The sequence below is a fragment of the Thunnus albacares genome, chromosome 20, assembly GCF_914725855.1.
Source record: "Thunnus albacares chromosome 20, fThuAlb1.1, whole genome shotgun sequence".
Lineage (NCBI taxonomy): Eukaryota > Metazoa > Chordata > Actinopteri > Scombriformes > Scombridae > Thunnus > Thunnus albacares.
Genome location: NC_058125.1, coordinates 24,252,677 through 24,273,628, shown reverse-complemented (window position 1 = coordinate 24,273,628; position 20,952 = coordinate 24,252,677). Strand labels below are relative to the sequence as shown.

Genomic DNA, 20,952 nt, shown 5'->3' with positions numbered 1-20,952 from the left:
CTAACCTTAACATAACCCTAAACTAATTTTAACTTTAAACCAAGTCTTCACCCTAAAATTAATGATTTACATTAAGGGGATTTGTTTATTGTTCCCATAATGGAGGCGAATCTACACAACATGACTGTATAAACAGATTTATGTCCCTACAACATGAGGAATACCTGATATACACACTCACACACACACACACAGTCACAATTCATTTTCCCCCTACAGCGTTCGTGTTCCTCTGCCGTCCACGCCTCTCCTCTCCTCTCCTCTCTTCTCCCAGGGCCATTTCTCAAAGTAAATTTTCCCTACAGATGAAACACCACTCCCCCTCCCACCTCCAGATCAGACCTGATAGAGATTGAAATGTTATTTCCTTCTCTCCTCTGGAAACTCGTGCCAGAGCCCTCTGGTCCTTCAAACCCTCCCCCCAGCCTACCGTGTGTGTGTTATCCCATCTATCTGTCCTCACTTTTCTTATCTCATTGACTTTTGATGTGTCTTCCCAGCAATTTGTTGTCGGTAAGTTGCCCTCCCACGTAAGAATCAGGGCAAGAAAAAAAAAAAACAGAACTGGATGTTTTTTTCCATCTGCTTTGATTGGCGACGGCGCCTGAACATGTGTCAGAAGACATTATGCTCCCGCCCACTATACTTAGAGGGAGAGTCAGGGAATGGCGGTTTTTAATCAGATGGAGGCCGACCACTGGGACGGCTACACCAGTCGCCGCTCTGATTTAGCTCCGGTGGTTTTCAAACTGCGGTTTTGAGGACTCCTAGGGGTCCCGCAGGGAGTCCTTAACCAGTGAAATAAGTCAAAAAAGATGGCGCCACAGATGACCGCCTTGGTGTCGCGCTTTCTCTCACCCAGCTCACTGCGTACGCCTCCACCTGTCAGTGGATCACAAACTTCCTGGCAGACAGGAAGCAGCACAAACGACGGCACTTCAGGAGACCCGTCTGTTCGACTCCTGAAGTCATCGACCTCATCGGAGACGGAGATCAACCTGGAGCCGAACACGCTCAAAACCGTGGAGATGACAGTGGACTTCGGGAGGAGCCTCTTCATCCGTCCGGTAGACGTTACAGAGCCCTGTACACCAAAACCAGCAGACACAGGAACAGTTTCCTCCCCCTCACCGTCACACTTATGAGCAGTTAACTCACTGTGGCACTGTGCAATAACTCTGTAACACTATAACACTCACTGCACCTATAAATTATATATACATATATATCTATTTTAGTCTAAAGTGCAATACATTCCACCCACTACTGTATATCTGAACAGGCTGTATATACTGAACATAACCACCTACTATATGTATATGACTTAACATCATTCTCTCTTATCTCAGCACTATTGATATCCTGTTTAAGGTTCACACAGACAGTTTCCCCTGTGTAGAGTCATTCCTCATGTATATTCCTGAAGATGGTTGTGTTGTTATTGTGTGTAGGTACATTAAGAGCCACTAAACCGGAGTCAAATTCCTTGTACTCACTAATTAAAGGAACAATAAAGAAAGTTAAGAACTATTTAATTATGATTTTAAACAAAGGAGACTGTTCAAATCAAGATATTTAAACCTGTAACAGGGTCAGCAAATGACATGTTCAAAACTGCAAAAAAATAAATAAATAAAGGATCGAACGACTCAGGAAATCTAAATATAGAGATCCGAAGTCATGACGTCACTTCCTGTCTAGCTTCTGTGACTCGACACAATCTCTCATTCAACCTTTCTTTTGTTCCTGGAGTTTATTTTTTATATTCTCAGACCGCTCAGCTCCGCTACAGCAACTGTTGTCATAAATTTAAACCTTTCTTATTTTAACAAAGTTAAACAGCTACAGCGCTGCTACTTGTCCATATCCATAAAACTCCCAGACGCTTTCCTTCTAAAGTCATTGTTGCTGTTTGTAGCTGTAATCTGTGCTGTGTAAAGACTTCTACAGCGTTTGCTCCTTCCAATGATATCTGATGGTTTTTCAGAAAGCTCCCGTCCTTCATTAAACGATGGAGCGAGCTGCACGACGTACTGTTGAGAAAGGTTCTGATCCGAAGCCGGATTTTTACTTAATAGCAGATTTACAAATGTCAGTGTGATGTTTAATGAGGTTTTCTGACTTCTGGAACAGAATACTTTGTGGTAATTTATTCAAAATGTTTTTGAAAATCACATACGCTTTGTGTAATATGTCATATTTCATCCAATTCCAATGAAACTGCCTCTAATGAGAATGACGCCATCATTCACGGTCGCCGCCGTTTTTACGGTTTCGACAGCACATCGCTCTGCTTTGATCAGCCAATCATTCCCACTGTCCTCCGTCTATCTGTCTCTTCTTTGTCTTCTGTCGACTCTTTTCTTCCTCTGACAGTCTCATCTCTCTCACAGAAGAGCTAAAGAGGTTTGTAATTATTTTGTTGAGGATTGAAATTACCCACCCATTTGTCCATAATGGGGGACTCTGCATTGTTACTGGCCCTTATGAAATGAATCCATTAGAAATGTTGGAGAATGAAAATGAGCCTCAGACAGTGCTAATTTCAAATCCCCGAGGTAATTTAGAGTCGTTAACAACAATTTGTGCCTTTGAAAACTCAAAGCTTGTTAATTTCTGTGAATAATACATGGAACATGATAGATATTTTTCTCCTTTTTCATTTTTTTTTTTCCTCCAAAGCCACAAAGATGGAGTCTTTTTTTTTTTTCTTACAAGGCGTAGGCATTGATGAATGACCGCTGAGCTCTTGGATGTCCCATAAAGAGACACCAAATTAGGGTTGGTGATAATGGCAAAAAAAAAAAAAAGCTGTAATGAAACAGACAGATGAAAAACAGATGTAATGTTTGAATTTCAAAAGGGGCCTCAATATAAAAACCATCCCTTCATCCCTTCAGTAATGGACATTTTCTATTAGACGTATTTGTGCACCTCAAAGAAACAGCGTGTCAGATTATGTGGTTCTGTAATAAAAGTTCATTCAAGTAGACCAAACACCTAGTGTACACTTTATACCCTAATGGAAGACAAATATTATACTAAATGTCATACACCTTACACATTCGTAGTAATACCCAAAACTGAACTGAAAATCCAAAAGTCTCAGGTTCTCCACAGATCTGGGATTAAATTGTTTCAGTTTTCTGAAGCATAAATTGTCACTGTGTCATGTTTCGAATGAGTCAAAGTGATGAAATGTTCCTCGACCCTACAAAACAAAAGATACTGACTGATTTAGTGAAGCTGAAAGGAAAATTAATCACAAAAAAAAAAGTTTTGCTTCTGGACTGAAACACTCAGAGACACTCAGCTGTCCTCATGAAAAGTGTTTGAAAGGAGTTTGAAAGAGAAGTTCAGACCACGACTCCTTTCTCACCTTCGCACAGCCGGCCAATCACGGCGTGAAGTACGTGTGAATGTTGATTTCAGAAAGTTACAGAATCTATCACTAATCTGATGTCAGTGATGTGTTTGTCGGGGAAGGAGGTTTCCGAAGCTATTCCACCACCTTGTCGAGCCTTTTCTGAAGCATAATGGCAGCTTAAGCCCCCCCCCGAGTGACACTGACTGAGCTTTCTTCCATACACCACATTTCCCGTCCCCACCCATCCATCCATCAGACGGGGATACGGCACACTGCTCTCTGCATCTTTGCTTAAAGCGGCTGTAGAAATCTTGGTTCGTTTCTCAGTTATATGCTTAAATTCAGCAGGTTGTCTTGTGCGTGCTCGGTAAATTTAAACAGCAATCAATCGTTTTGAAAAACTTTGATGTTCTTTGTGTGCAAATGGGAATGTTGGCCTGATGATGGCACTAGAGGAAAGGTCAAGAGGTCACAAAAAATTAGATTCAGCCTCTTGGGACCATAAAAAGCCACATAAAGTTGAATGGAATCATGTAATAGATGCAGAGATGTTTTGCTTTGGACAAATCATTAAAAGCTTCTTGTGGCTTTCACCCCCTTCTCCTAAACTATCGTACTATTGTATCATCTTGGATATTGCGTAAGAGTTAACGTCCCGAACTGACTTAAAATGATAGAAAAGCAGACTTTCTAAAGTTTGTAATCCAGTGAAGGTTGAATATGAAGCGCGGCTCTGCAGAGTCCCTGCAGCAACGCTAATTATCCAACACCCACGAATCGTCTTTCAGATGAACAAAAAAAAGGTAGAAATCAAAAGCTGGGAAACACACACACACACACACACACACACATATACACATACACATAGATGTACACTAATTGCCATTCATATTGGTGTGTTTTTCTTTGAAAAGGCCCTGGAGAGCGAAGCTTTGTGTAGATTAGAAACATCAAAGAGATTTCATAACAGTGAAATGCATCAGAGAATATCCTGTGAAAAAGAGTGTAAAACAGCAGCGTGGAAAGTTGAAATCCTGCTCAGCGTGTGTCTGTGTGTGTGTGAGGTCGAGTGTTTGTGGGTGGTTGCATATATGTATGTGTGTGTGTGTGTGTGTGTGTGTGTGTCCTTGGAGCAAAAAATATGTGTTTACCTCAGCAGAATCACTTCATAAGGGCTTTGTATTTATATCACAGCATGTGCCTGCACTGTGGATAATTATAAATGTGTGTGTGTGTGTGTGTGTGTGTGCTTGTGTTTTCTTCATTGTGCTTTGATCACAAGAATTAAAAAAAAAAATGTCAATCCACAATATGCTTTTTAGTAAAGAAAATATAAACAAGGAACTGATTTAAAATGACTTGCAGAGCTAATAATTAAACTGATTGGGGATTACTTATTACAGTATGTTTCAAGCAAATCAGAAGAACATTCTCATATTTTATCTTTAGTGTCAGTCTGTGCTTTTGCTTCTAGATTCTGTCATTAAACAATAAAACACATAAACAACATGACAGATTCATCCAAAATATGTACATTGTTAAAAACAAGACAAATAAGACAAACTCTATGCTGAGAATTTTGCTGGCGCTGTCTCATTAAGGAGCCAATCATGGATTCACATTTTTGTAAAAAAAAAAAAACTCGTCAGTTTGGTTGGATGATGTTAAAGTAATATTAAAATAATTAAGTATTTGTTGGAACAAAAAAAAGATAGAAACTAATTAGAAATGTATGAGTATTGATTTGTTTTGTTTCATTTAGAGATTCAGAGTTCACCAGGGAGCCATTTCTTGATGATTCACTTGTTATCACTTTTTTCCTGATTTGTTCCTCACTTGTTGCTTGGTAACCAGTTTATTACCACTTTATACATGTTACCGGGTAAACATAAAAAAAAACATTTCAGTGGTTAAATGTCACAAAGTATTGCACTTCAGTACAATTATGAAGTGAAGGAAATAGTTACTTTTAGTTACTTTTCAGATCTAGATTTTACAAAATAAAAGATGATACACATTATACTTGTAATTAATTTAGATCAGTGTCCAAAAAAGCCTCATTAAATCCCCTTTGAGTCCATGTTGTAAAATAATAAAAATTCTAAGAGGAGTGAATACTTTTTACAGGCACTTAATATAACCTTGAGTGGGACAGTACTGTTACTTTTGAAGTAAATTGTGCAACTAATATTTATGTACCTTGACTTAAAGTGGCCATAATCAATATTTTTTATAATAAAACTGTCTGATCTGTCAGTGTGTAATGTGTTTGTCTCGTAGTGATGAACCTACAGAGAATTATCAGTGACTCTGCAGCTCCTCTCGGCTTTACGGAGCTTTATTATCTGTCCGGCTGCAACTTTGTTCTGGTTCACTCTCAGCGCTCTCATAGCGTCGTTTTCAGAGAAAAAGCTCTAAAAATCCACTGTGCACTACCTGTTCAGCGCCAAATGGCAAACAGACACAGTTAGCTGTAGACTAGCTGGTGAACATGGTGGAGCATTAATCAGGTAAAGAGCCAGATGTTTCCCTCAGGAGTTGGTAGAGAGCAAAAACAGAGATAAAAGAGAGTGAATATTGGACTTACATTCACCAGGTGGACAGAAACACGAGTCCAAATGAATGATAATGTTGCTCCGTAACTGCTGGATGTGGAAATAAGCAACTGAACTTGCTACCAAGTTCAACATATCAACTTAAAAGCTGACGATATGTCACTTGTTTCTGCTGAAAACTAGAGGACAAAACATCAGTTAATGCAGGTTTAAGTAAGATTTTGAATGCAAGACATTAACTTATAAAGGATTTTTATACTGTGATATTGTTACTTTTACTCAATACTTCTTCCACCAGTGAAGCATTTAGTGCAGCATAAGAAGTGATCGTCACCGCAGCTGAATAAAGGAACACGATCTACCCACAGAAAGTCAAAAGAAGAGTATGTTGCAGTCACTGCCCACACGGTCTGATTGACAGGTGATCTCTGGGACATATATACCGCAGTCACAGCCAAGTGATGAAGGCTCGGCACTGTAACTCACAGTCTTTCAAAGTCATTTTAAATAACCACTAAAGAGAATGAAGAAGAGGAGGATGTGAAGGTGTGGAAATAAAAAAAGAAGAGCAGCGTCAGGGCGAGGGGGAGGTGAGAAACGGTGGCAAACATTGGCATTTCGCTCTCTTGTCCACGGGAGAGTGATTTACAGAAATACAGCCAGCATAGCCTTTTAGATGACAGGAGAGGGGAAAAAAGAAGCCTGACATTTGAGGAAAAGGAAAGAAGTAGGGAGGACAGGAATAATGCATGAGCAGCGGCGCTGTGAACGAAGTAGAGATTTATCCACCATGTTTGACCTCCGCAGGGAGGAGAGCAAGACATAAAGACAGAAGCTGGATGTGAAACCAAACCAGCATGGAGGAGAGTGCTGTCAGACTTTATTAGATCATTCTTGAGGATTTTTAACTCAATCAGGTAGTCTCTTTGAAGTTGAACTATTTTTCCAGAAACTGAATTACTTTTATATTGAATTATTCTGCACCTCACCATTTACATATGATGTCAACTATGAGTGCCAATGCAGGAAGTAATGCGCACTACATGTATAAACGCGGAAAGTAAGAGTAACACCTCTGACTTTCATTCCCTCCCGTCACAGACCTGCATACTGCAGAATTTTTTTAAACATTTGCTTTGACTGTTTCTGTAATTCAGGGTCACAGTCAGAGTGGACATGCTGTTCCTCTAAATACATTTTTTCTACCTAAAGAGAGTCTATTGTCATCCAGCTTCAAAGAGTCAAGCTAAGGGTCAAACCTCAATAAGCTCCCAGCTCTGTCAGAAAATAGAACAGGACATCCTGAACAGTGAATATCAGGAAAAAGAGAAGAAAGCAGCACAGTGAAGAAGTGGAGAGAGTCCCCAGCTTCGTGTTCCTAAGAGTCATCATCACAGAGGACCTCTCCTGGGCTGACAACACCTCAGCAGTGGTGGGTAAGGCACAAGAGTGCTTGTATTTTCATAGGCTAAGGAGAGCCAACTTCCCCCAAAAGCTGCTTGTCAACTGTACAGATGCACCACAGAGAGCATCCTTACAAACTACATGACAGCCCGGTACAGCAGCTGCACCAAAGCTGACAAAAAAGCCCTCCGGCATGTTGTGGAAACAGCACAGGACATTGTTGGAATTGAGCTGCCATCACTGTAACATCTTCACAGTGCTCGCTGTGTGAGGAGGGAAGAACATCATAAAAGACATTACATTCCCTGGACGCCATCTGTTTCAGCTCCTCCCATCAGGCAGCTACAGGCGCTACAGATCAATCTGTACACACACAAACAGACTGAAAAACAGCTTCTTCCCAAAAGTTGTGGCACTATGATGGAGGTGCGAAGGGGCGTGTCTGTGTTTGATTGACAGCAGCTGGGGAGGCGTGTTGGTGTCTGTGTTGGATTCACAGCAGCTGGGGAGGCGTGTTGGTGTCTGTGTTTGATTGACAGCAGCTGGGGAGGCATGTCAGGGTCTCTGTGTTGGATTGACAGCAGCTGGGGAGGTGTGTTGGTGTCTGTGTTTGATTTACAGCAGCTGGGAGGCGTGTCGGTGTCTGCGTTTGATTGACAGCAGCTGGGGAGGCGTGTCGGTGTCTGTGTTTGATTGACAGCAGCTGGGGAGGTGTGTTGGTGTCTGTGTTTGATTGACAGCAGCTTGGGAGGCGTGTTGGTCTCTGTGTGTGATTGACAGCAGCTGGGGAAGCGTGTTGGTGTCTGTGTTTGATTGACAGCAGCTGGGGAGGTGTGTTGGTGTCTGTGTTGGATTGACAGCAGCTGGGAGGCGTGTCGGTGTCTGTGTTTGACTGACAGCAGCTGGGGAGGCATGTCAGGGTCTATGTTTGATTGACAACAGCTGGTAGGCTACCAGTATTACACCATTCAGAACGTAGAGAAGGTAAACCATCATTAAATCAAAGAGTTTAAAATATTAATTTCTCCCTTTTTCATCTCAGATGTTTTCTCAAAGGAGAACACGGGACAGATAGAGACAGATAGATAAAGCAGAGCAGATATGTCGCTGTAGTAGAGAAGAGAAAAGGAAATTTAATTTCAGTTGGTCTTTAATCATCTGATGACCTCAGACATTTTAATAAAAGATGGTTTAAATAGAATGAGAAAATTTAATCCCTTGAAACAGAAAGAACAGGCAGGTTGGTGGGTGTGCTGTTCAGATTGTGTAACATGCTGATGCCATAAACACCAAACTCACCAGATTCTCTGAGCGTATCTCATATTTTTGTTGTCTCCTCTTCCTCTCATTATGGGCTCCTTTCACAGCCCACAGAGCAACATGGCCACTATAAGTCAGCAAAACGAGCTGCAGTTAGAAACTCACCTGGGACTGCCTGGCATTTTGGAAAATCTATTTCTACTATTAATAATCTAATAATTGTCAGGAATAATAGGTGCTGTGTTCACAGAGATGTGGAGCGTGGCCTCGTTGGTGCACAACAAACTGTCTTCATTATTTCCTCTCGGGGGGGAAGTTTAGTTGTTCAAACGCAGTAAAAAAAAAAAATGTGTCATCAACAAAAACATGGCTGAGCTGTTTCTTTTTTATTCCACACGTTCTTCTTCCATGTCAACACCTGGCAACTAAATTACCCACAATGCAATGGACCCCTGACAGTTCAGACAGCTAATGTAGCCTGGAGCTGCTAGCCTCCAGCAGAGATGAGCAGGGGGCTACAGAGGTTTCACACAGCTTCCTTCCCTCCACAACACACCTTTAAAAATAGATTCAGGTGTGTACCATTTAAAAACCTCAGACGCTCCAAATGTTGTGTGAATTAATGGATTTTTTTATTATTGTGTAAACGTTCAACTGTGCCCAGCCTGCAAGGACTCACAAGTCACCATAAATAAATGCTTTTATAAGCTGTCTCATTGATATTTGGAAGAGCATTTTTTTAAACAATCATCATCGTCACCAACAATATTCAAAAGCAGTCCTGGAGAAACCAGAGTAAATACTAATTAAACCGTCCATCTTGCCTTCTTTTTCAGTAAACTTAACCATCTGTTCACCAGGATATTTTAGTTTTTCTTTTTTTTTTTTTTAGCCATTTCATGGAAGATTAGCTCTCTTAAATCATCATAATTTGTACAGTGCAAAAGAAAATAGGCCTCACTTTCCACTCCTCCCAAATCACACAATTGGTTTTCTATCTGAATAATTTTTTGAATTTGAAGAAACCAACCATCAAATGTGAAACTAAACACCTAAATAAATGAAAATACAAAGAAATAAATGAGATAAAACACACGATTCATGGCCAAACATGTCCTGAACTTTGGCTTTGACGAGATATTTTCGAATCATTTTACTTCAAACTTCAATAAAATTGTACTTTTAATAAAGTTAAAATTAAAACACATATGATTCCTGTAGATATACAACATGAACACCACCTCACAAATTATAGTTGCTGTGTGATTTATTCCACATAAACACCTTCTCATCATGGCCGGATTAACCTCCTATTGGGCCCCTGTTGACCCCCTTTATACATGGTAATACTCTGGAGCTGAAATGATTAGTTGATTGACAGAATTGGCAACAATTTTGATAATTGATTAATTGTTTAAGTCATTTTTTTTAAAGTAAACATACCAAATTTGCTCCGGTATCAGCTTCTCAAATAGGAATATTTGGTAATTTCCCAGTTTTCCATGATGGGAAATTAAATATCTCTGGGTTATTGCCTGTTGGTCAGACAAAACAAATGTTATATCTTATATTTTAATGTGTAATATGTTAATTTGGGCTTCAGGAAATAATGACCGTCAGTCACTCCACAATTAAAGAGAATAACTCAGATTTACTCATAATGAAATTGATTGGTTGGAATAATACAACATCGCCCTAAACTGCATTGAGATCAATATAAACTAAAGCAATTAATGTTTTAAAACCAGATTTTGACACAGAACAACAAGATGGAGCTCTGAGGATCTGTAGTTGATGTTGTTCTTCAGTGGTGCAAATTTCTAACAAATTTGCTGTTTATCAGATTATGTAGACCCAGATGATATGGAGTAAATCTGGGTCTTTTGGGGGCCCCGGGGTAGTTGCCAACTCTGCCTGTTTGGTAATCCATCCCTGCTTCTTCTTTATACCCTTTAATTAGACAAATCCACAGTCGGATCCTTTCACATTTTCTTTGTACCATATTTGTGTGACATTAAGGAATCCACCAAACATGAGTCAGGCTTTAAAATCATAATTTCATTTCATACAGTCATCTAATCTCTGCTGCTTGTATCTGTGGGTGCTGTAAACAGACACCATTAAGGCATTTTAAAGACTGTAAAAGTCCCATTTCTACCCTCCAGGCTGCCGATGACCCACTGCCTCCGCTGCATTTTACTGTCAGTCTGAAGCCTCATTACAGATCCAGAGGGACCCACAAAAAGGATTGTCACTGCTGGGTAGAGCAGTTTTAGTCTTAATGCGTGATATTCCTCTTCTTCTTCTTCTTCTCCTCCTCATTTGGTTGCCGTGGTTCAACAGTTCAAATGAGACAGGAGAAAAGGAGGCCGAACTTCAAACTGTGGAGTTAATTTATCTGTGTGTGTTAATGAAGAACACCCCCACTATCACCCACAGAAAGAAAAACGAGGGGTTGAGATCATCTAAAGGACAGCAGTGCTGAGAATAGCTCTGATTATTAAACAAGCGCTCCCTCTTTCCTTCTTTCCTTTTTTCTTTCCTTCTCCGCCTCCTTTCTTCCTGCCTCTCCATCATTCTCAGCCTGCTCAACGCCTCCTCTTTTTCTTTTTCTCTTAGTTTGTTTTCTCTTGTTGAATTTCTCTCATCTTTAATCTCTGTTTGTGTCTACAGACACTCTAAAGATAGTAAAGAAAGAAGGGGGCTATTAAACACTGTATAATCATAATGTAGATATAAGAAGATATAAGGATATTTTTAGCAATTAAAACGTCTCCCATGAAGACATATTTCATATTATTACAACTATGTTTTACTATATTATCATTCGTTATCTGTTTATACAGCAGCAAACACTTATATTGTTAAAAATTACATCAATAAACACTCATATCTGCTAATAACTACATTATAGTGTGTTATAAATCATTTATTAACTGTTTGTATACCGTTTATTAATCTAAGTAGGGAGACTAAATTAAAGTATTACCACATTTTGTAATGACAGAGTGCAGGACTCCACCACTCTGACCTGTTACAGTGCTACAGTTAGCATGTTGACATGGATGTTCACTGTTTGTAATATGCAAGTTAGCATGTTTGCATTTTAGCATGCTATGCTAACACTACCACTGAAATATTTTGGATGTTATCACGTCGGATTAAAGAATAAGGAAAGAATATTCATAATCGTTGCTATGATCGCAATTCACATTATAATTATAGCAGTTTTGTAGGTTTATGGTACAACCATAACTTGTAATTATTCAACTTTGTCTCTGGACTGGAGCACGCTGACTGATTTGCAGCCTTTATTGGTGTAAACAGACAAAAAAGATGTTTCGGTGGATGTCTCCAAATACTACAATACCCACAATCCTCTTTACCTGTAGTAAATTCAGAATATTTTATTGTTAGAAATGCGAACTAAACATGTCGCTATGGTTACTAAATTCATCCAAAACTGATCCAGAATCTGAACATGAACTGAATGCTATCACGTTGTCTTTCGCTTCAGCTCGCCATTAGCAACGCACGCAATAGAAATGGAAGCTCTGTGATTGGATGTCTCTGACTGAAATGCACCTTGGGAGTTGAAGTTGACCTCTTGCTTTCAGGTTTCATGTCTGCAGGCTTTTTAGCATTGAAACTGATTTTTTCCAACACAGTTGTGGCACTGTAGTCTTCCTCAGTCTCATCTTTACTGCTTCCCCTGTATATTAACTTCACAGATGGTATTTTTCTGCAGCAGGAGAGCAGGGCTGACAGATTAAATACACAGGAGGAGTAGTACAATGACACAGATAACACATTTACTTGAATTATTTTTGTTTTTCTGATCACTGCAAGCGAAGATGCGGCAACAGCATGCAATTATCCGAGATCCTACTGTGTGCTGTTACCCGAGCTCGATAAACACACTGCTCTGTGCTCTATCTAGCCGTTGCATCATTAGGAGAACATTAGCAGAGCAAATTGCAGCAGGCATGTTAGCCTTGTATTATTGTATGACCCCGGCTGGCTGTTTACAGCTCTGTACAATGTACAACAAGAAACAGACAGCGTGTTTATCTTAACGACGCTAATTAAGACATTCTGTCAGAGATTACGGAGCGTGTTCGCATTAACTGTCAGCTAAAATTAATCAGACCGTGGTTGATCACACTGTTTATTAGCCTTCTCTAATGTGAAAGTGACCCGTTTTTTATTGTATTGATTTTTTTTTTTAACGTGTTTTTTTCGACGCATGGATGGATACATGAAAATGCTCATAAACCAATTTGTTTAACGAGTTTATGAGGAATTAAGGCGTTTTTTTTTTTTGTTGTTGTTTTGTTTTGTTTGTTTATTTTTCTTCATGAAGGGTGAAGGCTGTGGTTTTCCTCAGAAGGAATGAAGCACAAACACTTAACCGATGCAGCGAGGATTAATGGATTAAATACACACAGACATGCATGAGTGTGGAGCCTGTTCAACCAACATCCCACCCGATCAATAAACATCAACGAGAGAGGCAGAAAAGCAAATAAGGCTATTTTGTATGTGTGTGTGTGTGTGTGTGTGTGTGTGTGTGTGTGTGTTTCCATGGTAACTGGAATGCTCTTCATCAAAATGACACACACACACACACACACACACACACTTATAGTCAGGCATGAATGCACTCACAGAGCGATTATGCAACGTGGATACACACAAGCTGTACTGGTGAAAAAAAATATTCTAGGTTGTGCCAGTTTTCAGTCAGTTCCAGTAACCATCCCAACATAATTTAACACAAACTGCAGGAAACCAGTGGTCTGTGAAATTGTCAGTAATTATTAAATGCCAATATTAAAAAGTCGAAGCATTTTTATACGATTATTTTTATACATTTGCATTTGAAATTGAACTCGTAAACAATTTATTTATTTTTACACATAACATCTGTTTGAAAGGCTGTTGACTGTTACACCGGTGACACCTTGTGGCCGAAGTGCGCAGCTGCACCGTTAATAGTAAATAGGCAACGCAAGAGGCACACAGAACAGAGTGGATTAAATACAATAACATCAAATTATATAGATTTACTTGATGTTTCTAGGAAATCTTACACTGTATAAAAGGATGAATAATAAAAAAAATGGACGTCAAGTGGTTGAACTCAAACCTTTGACGGGAAGAGAAGCGTACAGTATTTCATGATCAAGCTAAATGTTACTAGCTGTTAATGTGCTCCAGAGCTGCAACGATTAATTGATTCATCAATTAGTCGATCGAAAAGAACATAATCTGCAACAATTAACAGTTTCATCGTTGAGTGATTTTTCAAGCAAACAGTCCAAAAAATGTTGGTTTCTGTTTCTAAAATGTGAAGATTTGCTCCTTTCATTTGTCTATTATGAGAGTCAATGAAATATCTTTGGGTAGCAGTGTGTGTGTGTGTGTGTGTGTGTGTGTGTGTGTGTGTGTGTGTGACACTTCGTTTTTTTCTCCATGAATAGCACAGCCGGAGCATTCAGGTGATCGTGATGTTCCTCAGGCAGGTCTTGATCCTCTTTATAATTCTGCTGTCATCATGGCTGTGGTGATGAGAAGACTGAAGGTTGTTCTCCAGTCCGTGCACCACTGCGAGCCTTGAACTGGTCTTTCACATGGATCAGGGATAGTTCTATTGGGGAAGGTCTCCACTGTGGTTTCCAGCACTGAATCCGGGAACTTAACTGGGTGTTCTGGGAACAAATCTCCTCGCAACAGAGCGGCACTGATGAGGTGCTCATTGAAAGTGAACTGCTCCGTGTCGTGACTCAAAACGGTATCACACACCTGTGAAATGATACATAATTAAAAAGAAAAACAGGTCAGAACATCAAATTTTCACATCTTTCATCTCTAAATAATGTCACCAGCATCCTCTGACAAGATGAGCATGTTATTTTGTGACGAGCAAGGACAGCTTTCTGATTAATATCAGGAATGTGTCTTTGCCTTCCTCAGCAGCTGTGTGGTGAAAGGGACCTGTCACATGTCAGAATGAAAGAAAAAGTACAGCTCTTTTATTATTACACTGGAAGTGAAGAAGGCAGACGGTGACACATAGCAGAGGTGTCTAGTTTAACACATCTTAAGCATCTCATAAACAGAACTATGTTACTACTTACCTCTGCAGCCAACCGCTGTTGTTCCTCTTGTCCTGGTGTCCTCTGTCTCTCTATAGGCTGCTGCTACAGATCCACTGAATGTGTCTTTACTCCTGTAACAGTCCACATGTATCTGACCCCGTCGTTTTAAAAAAGTAAGCATGGGAATATGGTATTTACATGACTGCATCCAGCTAGCCGAGCCTCGCCTGAACATTTGACCTTTTTCGCTAGCCTGTTTTCTCATTTTGATGTCAGATATATCTAGGCCAAGCTCTTTGACTTGTAGTTTCTTCATCAAAGTTCTCCTCTCAAATGGCGTTTGGAGAAGAGATCTTATCTGATTTGCGGGCGGCTGAAAACATCACGTGTTCCTTAACTTGCGAGGCGGCTGGATTCACTAGATCACGCAAGAATCCATCTTGTCAGGCTTCAAGTTATATTGTGTCTGAACCACTGACGGTTCAGTTTTATGCAGTGAAGTACTGACCTGGCTTGAAACCACACTTTTCTTTATCATTTTCATCACTGCAGATGTTCTATCTGCTGTTACTTCTGATGATTTTTTTTTTTGCACTCTCTTGCTGCAGTGCTTCTTATTTTATTGAGCTTTAAACCTCAGTTGTAGTGAAGTTATTGCACTTGTGGTTAGCCCTGTACGTCTCCCCACAACAAGAATGTGGTGGGTTTGAATCCACTGACATGGACATACTGAGTGGGTGTTAAATTATCTGGACTGTGACCTGATGTCTGACGGATAAAATCTGGACCCTGAGGCTGCACAAGTTGGGACCACACAAAAAGTTTCAGGCACTAAAGTTAAGTGAGGATGCTTTAAAAAATAATCCCATGAATATGTTTTATTTATCAACTTCACACAAAGTTCAGTAAATAGAAGAAACTTAAATGAGATCAATATGTGCTTTGAATAGCTTTGCCTTTAACACAGCAGTGGTTCTGCTCGGTTCACCTGCTCACAGTGTTTCAGGTACTCGGCAGGTCGATTGTTCTTGCATCTTAGAGAAGTCACCACAGTTCTTCTTCTGTGGATTTTGGTGTCTCAGCTGCTTTTGTCTCTTCATGTTAATCCAAGAGTGACTCCATGATGTTGAGACCAAAGACCATCTGCTGCAGGACTCTTTGTTCCTCTTGTTGAAGATGGTTCTTTATGACTCTGACTCGATGTTCGGGCTCGTTGTCATGCTGCAGAACACATTTGGGACCAATCAGCTGTCTCCCTGATGGTGTTGCATGATGAATCTTAACATCTGAAGTGCCTAAAACTTTTGCAGAATATTGTATATACAGTATTCAAGAACAGTTTCTTGTTTCTTCATCTTATTGTCCTTTTAGCCATTCATATGTTTGTCTTCATTTCAAAAATGTCTATATGCTGCATATATTGCCAACACTGTGCTGTGATGGCCAATCACACGTTTCTGGTGCAGCCTTCACAAAATATGTAAATGTTGTATTTACAGCTTTTTCTGGTGGCCCCAAGTGGCAGAACTGGGCTTCCATAGTTTCATAGTTCAGTCTATAACAATTGTTAACGACCTTTTTCTCTTGTGGACCCTTAAAATGAAGCAAGACAAGTATTGTGAGTAGTTCAGCCCAAAATTGATGTTTTTTCTTCTGTGACTTTTTCATTTAAAAGGATTTTTAGAGCCTTAAACAAAGAAAAAAGTGAAAAAAATTAGGAAATGTAAAATGAAAAACAAAATTTTGTGTAATAGAAATATCTTATTGCTCCTTTAATCTTCTGTGGACCCCTCAGTTCTTTTTTGACTGTACACTGGTTTCTAACATGCTGAAAATACAGTATGAACCTTTAAAAACAAGTGCAGAATGTGTTTGTGAGGACATTTGGTTTAAAATTATATCATCTGACATGCTCCCTAACACACACACACACACACACACACACACACACACACACACACTGATATCCATGGACTCTGGTGTCTGTAGGAGGCAAATGAACTGTCGATGCTTTCTGAGTACATTACACTGAGAGGGATGTTTGGGGCTTTGAGAGGCTTGTTGGAGAAGGCAGTAGGTGTCTTGTGACCTAATTAGGTCAGGCTCATTTTGTGTCTGCAATCACAGCCATGAATGAAAACATGCTGGAGTGGGTCGTTGGCATTTTTTCCACCCTCGTCTGGTTTTTGTGCCTGTCTAATTTGCAGCAGCGGACTCTACCACACGAAATCCAATGAGACCAGTGAATAAATTGCCAAATTGCAGCTTGTAGAGCTTCACGGGCGGCTGCTCGGCCCGTTGTGTTCACCTCTAGTTTTTCTCTCCCAGGACCTTTGACACACAAATTAAATGATTAAAGCTCATCAAGCCATATGTGATGGATGCCTCTGTTGTGTACTCTGTTTGCTTACAGTCGGTCTCCTTTTAATTGTCTCTGCAGCTGGCTACCTGGGACTCAGTTCACGGACTGAACGGCAGTCTGAAGGAGAGCCGTATAGAGAACGGCATGCAGGGGGTGACGGTCAAAGTGGTCACTTTACTGGTAGGTGACATTGTATTTAATCATCAATTAGCCTCACCGCTGCACTGGGTGACATGTTCCTTCATCACCGTTGAACACACACACTGTAGTTTATTCTGACTCAATCCCACACACACCTTCCCGCCGCCAGAACAACCCGTTCTCATCCCAAATACCGACGCTTTGTCACGCCGCTCCGGCGTCTCATGTAGATGCACAAGGCACCCTTTGGCGTCTATATAGTGACGTAGCAACGTAGCTTTCAACTAAATCCAAGCAACTGGTGTGGTCTGGTTAGGGTCAGGCACAAAAAACACTGGATTAGGTTTAGGCTGAAAATGATCACTTGAAACCATAGACTGTAAAAAATATGGATAAAGCCGCCGTGACGTCACCAATTGGTTTCGTCGCCATCTTGGCAGTGTCTGACTCCCAACTAATCCACGATGGGTAAAAGGGTGGAGCTGAGACGGGCCGAATGAAGCCTGGTAGCTGGAATAAGCTACCTAGCGGCTAGCAACCTGTTGTCCTTAATTATGCAAAATTTAAACGGATGAACAGAGAAAAAAATTCACCCCTAGTACAGTTGTCATGAGAGGAGAAATTAGCTGTAGAGACAAAAAAGCTGTAAACATGTTTATTTCTGCTGTGAAGTTGGGTATTTTAACATCTATGGGGATTGACTCACTTTTGGGGCCTCAAGTGGCCATTCAAGGAACTGCAGTTTTTTGGCACTTCTGCATTGGCTTCATTTTTCAGCCCCGGAGGTTGCTTAAAACGTAGTCATGGCAACAGTAAACATCACAACAAAAAAACTATCCTGAGTCGCGGTTGGATGCGGCAGGCGAACAGCGGTCTCTTGCAGTTCCCCATCCATCCATCTAACTATCTCACCGTCCACCCAAAAAGGAAAATGTCACCTCATAAAGACGTCATCGGTCTCATGGCGTCTAATAATCATGCAGATGGGTTTACATTGGAGTTAGTTGAAAGCCCGCTGCCTTGTGCGTCGGTATTGGACGCCGAGTGTCGTGATAAAGCATCGGTATTTGATGCTTTGGGAATGAGAACACATTTGCCTTATGTATTCATTTGTATACATTTATTACCGCATGAATAACTGGCAATGAGCATTCTCAACCTCTGCGGTGGAAATATTATAATATAAATACCTCATGAAGCACTTTTCTATGCATATTTTATATTTCACATACTGTACATCCTCATATATTCTCATTAGAGACTTTACTTTTGATTTTTTTTCTGTCGGATAGAGTTTTTGAGGACGTCTTGCTCTAAATTTGTGTCCTCTCTTTTCAAACGCCCCCTTATTTCCCCTCAAACACTGATCTTTCTTTGTTTTTCAGTTCTTTTGAAGCAGCAGTTATGTGGAGAAGCCGTGTCTTTCTTACCCCCCTCCCACCTCTCTCTCTCTCTCTCTCTCTCTCTGTGCAGGAGGACCCCTTTGTCATGGTGGCAGAGAACATCCTGGGGCAGCCAAAGAGATATAAAGGCTTCTCCATCGACGTCCTGGACGCCCTCGCCAAAATCCTGGGCTTTAAATACGAGATCTACCAGGTGGGACTGACATTCACAGGTTTAGTTCAAGTGTAACTAAATGTCACAGATACACAATTCAGAAGGACTGCAGAAGAAGAAGAGAGAGCAGCTCGTATGGATGGAGTCAGATTCTGTTCACATTTTTCTCACCTCGATGACGATTCTTTGTGTTTTTAATCCTTAATGATGCTTTTAATCTACATTTTACCACGTCTGTGCAGTCTGAGTTAGTCAAATAAAGTGGATATCTTCCACAGTTACGGTCTTTTTAGCATAAAATCCAATTTCTGTGTCACGACGGACATATTTTTCCTGTTTAGCTGCAGTTGGTTAGTGATAAAAGGAACCTGCACAGGTACGGCGGTGTGTAGCTGCGGCTTGCTGTACTAATACCTGTTGTGTCAGTGTTGGTATCTGGAAGTGTTGCAGCTGCAGGGGATGAACCGCAGGGTGGAAGTATTAGTCTCGCTTGGTTAGATCGGCATCTTCGCCGTGCCGCGCCCGACGCAGGAGGAAGCTCTGGCAGAACCCGCCGTTGTTGTGGGATCAGAGGCAGAAAGACGCTCGGCTGTTTATATCGCTTAAACTAATCACACTGAGCGGAGGCGCCGCTTTAGCTGAGGAGCTGGATCAATGCCCTCTCCAAAAAAAATTAAAAAAAAGAAGAAGAAGAAAAGTGATGAGGTCAAAACTTTAAGATGAGAGAGTGAGAGGACTCACACTGAGCTGTACAGTCGCTCTTTATTGACTGCAGGAGATTTCTGTGGATTATTGAAGCAGGTTTGGTGTCGATGGCTGTTTTCCCATTTGGAGAAACAACTGAGCCAATCAGAGCCTTGTGGGTGGGATTAAGAATGAATATGTCATCTTCCTGTGCCAGAGCCAGAAAAATAATGTCAGAAATATCAGAATGGCGGCTGTAGAGGCTGTTGGAAGTCAACTTGTATGAATAACAACTCTTAAATCTGCATATTTTTTCAATGAACATGAGAAACGCATGAAGTTAAGCGCTCCTAGCAGTCGCTATTGAGTGGTTAGAAACCACAAAATACGATGTCACACTGAATAATGACATGAAAACAAAACCTGCGTTTATTTAAATCTACTTCGTGTTGAAGTCGAGTCTCTGAAAATCTGGATTGTTCGGCTGTTTTTTGGTCAAACTGCACAAACTCACTGAACTCCTCTGTTTCCCTCCAGGTGGCCGACAGTAAATATGGATCTCAGCTTCCCAACGGCTCCTGGAACGGCATGATTGGTGATCTCATCAACAAGGTAATACTAGAATTTACTGTTAGTTCACATAAACTTCCAGCAGATACTCAACATCCAGAGCCAGAAACACCTGACTGGCTCAGATATATTCACTCTGGTCAAATTTTGTCCCTGCTGGCCACCGTACACTCATAAATCAGAACATAAATACTTATTATTGACTGTCTGCCTCTTGTTTCCTCACCTCCTCCTCCTCCTCCTCCTCCAGAGAGCTGACCTGGCGGTGTCGGCCATCACCATCACGCCGGAGCGCGAGAACGTGGTGGACTTCAGCAAGCGTTACCTCGACTACAGCGTCGGCATCCTGCTGAGAAAACCCGAAGAAAAGATCAACATCTTCTCTCTCTTCGCGCCCTTCGACCTCGCCGTCTGGGCCTGCATCGCCGCGGCCATCCCCGTCGTAGGCGTGCTCATCTTCCTGCTCAACAGGCTGCAGGCGCTGCGCTCCTCCTCTACCCAGAATGCACCGCCGGGCCAGCCCACCAACGGCGTGGGATCAGGCAGTCTGCACAGCGCCATCTGGATCGTTTACGGAGCGTTCGTACAGCAAGGTGAGAGAAGAAGACGGGAAACGATTCTGCAGGATCTTCTGGACAGATTTCTTTGCAAAAATCACATAAAAAATGAAACTCTTGACATAAATGAGCTTTATATATGCAGGTTTACAAGTGAGGTGCCAACGCAGTGATGTAATCTACCTCCACATACATTCGTCTGTTAGCAGAACTAGTTAGTTGTTCATCATGTGCTTCTTTCAGAGTTTTAATATTGATACAATTCTGTATGCTGGTGTAAATTAATTATTTGTGGTGTGTCTGTTCTTTAGGCCCCTTTACTCTGTGTCATTTTGTTCTGTCTGAGACAAAAGTTGAGAGAAACGTGATGAAATCTCTGGTTGTCAATCCAAAA

The 20,952-nt window shown here is 40.9% G+C and overlaps 1 protein-coding gene and 2 long non-coding RNA genes across 6 annotated transcripts in view; 1 reads left to right on the top strand and 2 right to left on the bottom strand.

The window, feature by feature from the left end:
- Positions 1 to 20,952, top strand: part of grid1b (glutamate receptor, ionotropic, delta 1b) — a 288,771-nt gene that overhangs the window by 216,560 nt on the left and 51,259 nt on the right. For all 4 annotated transcript variants that reach the window (XM_044338603.1, XM_044338602.1, XM_044338605.1 and 1 more), the window contains 4 exons: positions 17,128 to 17,229; positions 18,664 to 18,786; positions 19,969 to 20,043; positions 20,252 to 20,594. In XM_044338603.1, the coding sequence (XP_044194538.1) occupies positions 17,128 to 17,229; positions 18,664 to 18,786; positions 19,969 to 20,043; positions 20,252 to 20,594 (643 nt within the window). The remainder of the gene's footprint in view (positions 1 to 17,127; positions 17,230 to 18,663; positions 18,787 to 19,968; positions 20,044 to 20,251; positions 20,595 to 20,952) is intronic.
- Positions 13,896 to 15,247, bottom strand: LOC122971850. The gene is made up of 2 exons (XR_006399572.1): positions 14,727 to 15,247; positions 13,896 to 14,391 (listed from the first exon to the last, which is right to left on the bottom strand). It is a non-coding gene; the product is annotated as an uncharacterized LOC122971850 (long non-coding RNA).
- Positions 19,914 to 20,339, bottom strand: LOC122971848. The gene is made up of 2 exons (XR_006399570.1): positions 20,228 to 20,339; positions 19,914 to 20,009 (listed from the first exon to the last, which is right to left on the bottom strand). It is a non-coding gene; the product is annotated as an uncharacterized LOC122971848 (long non-coding RNA).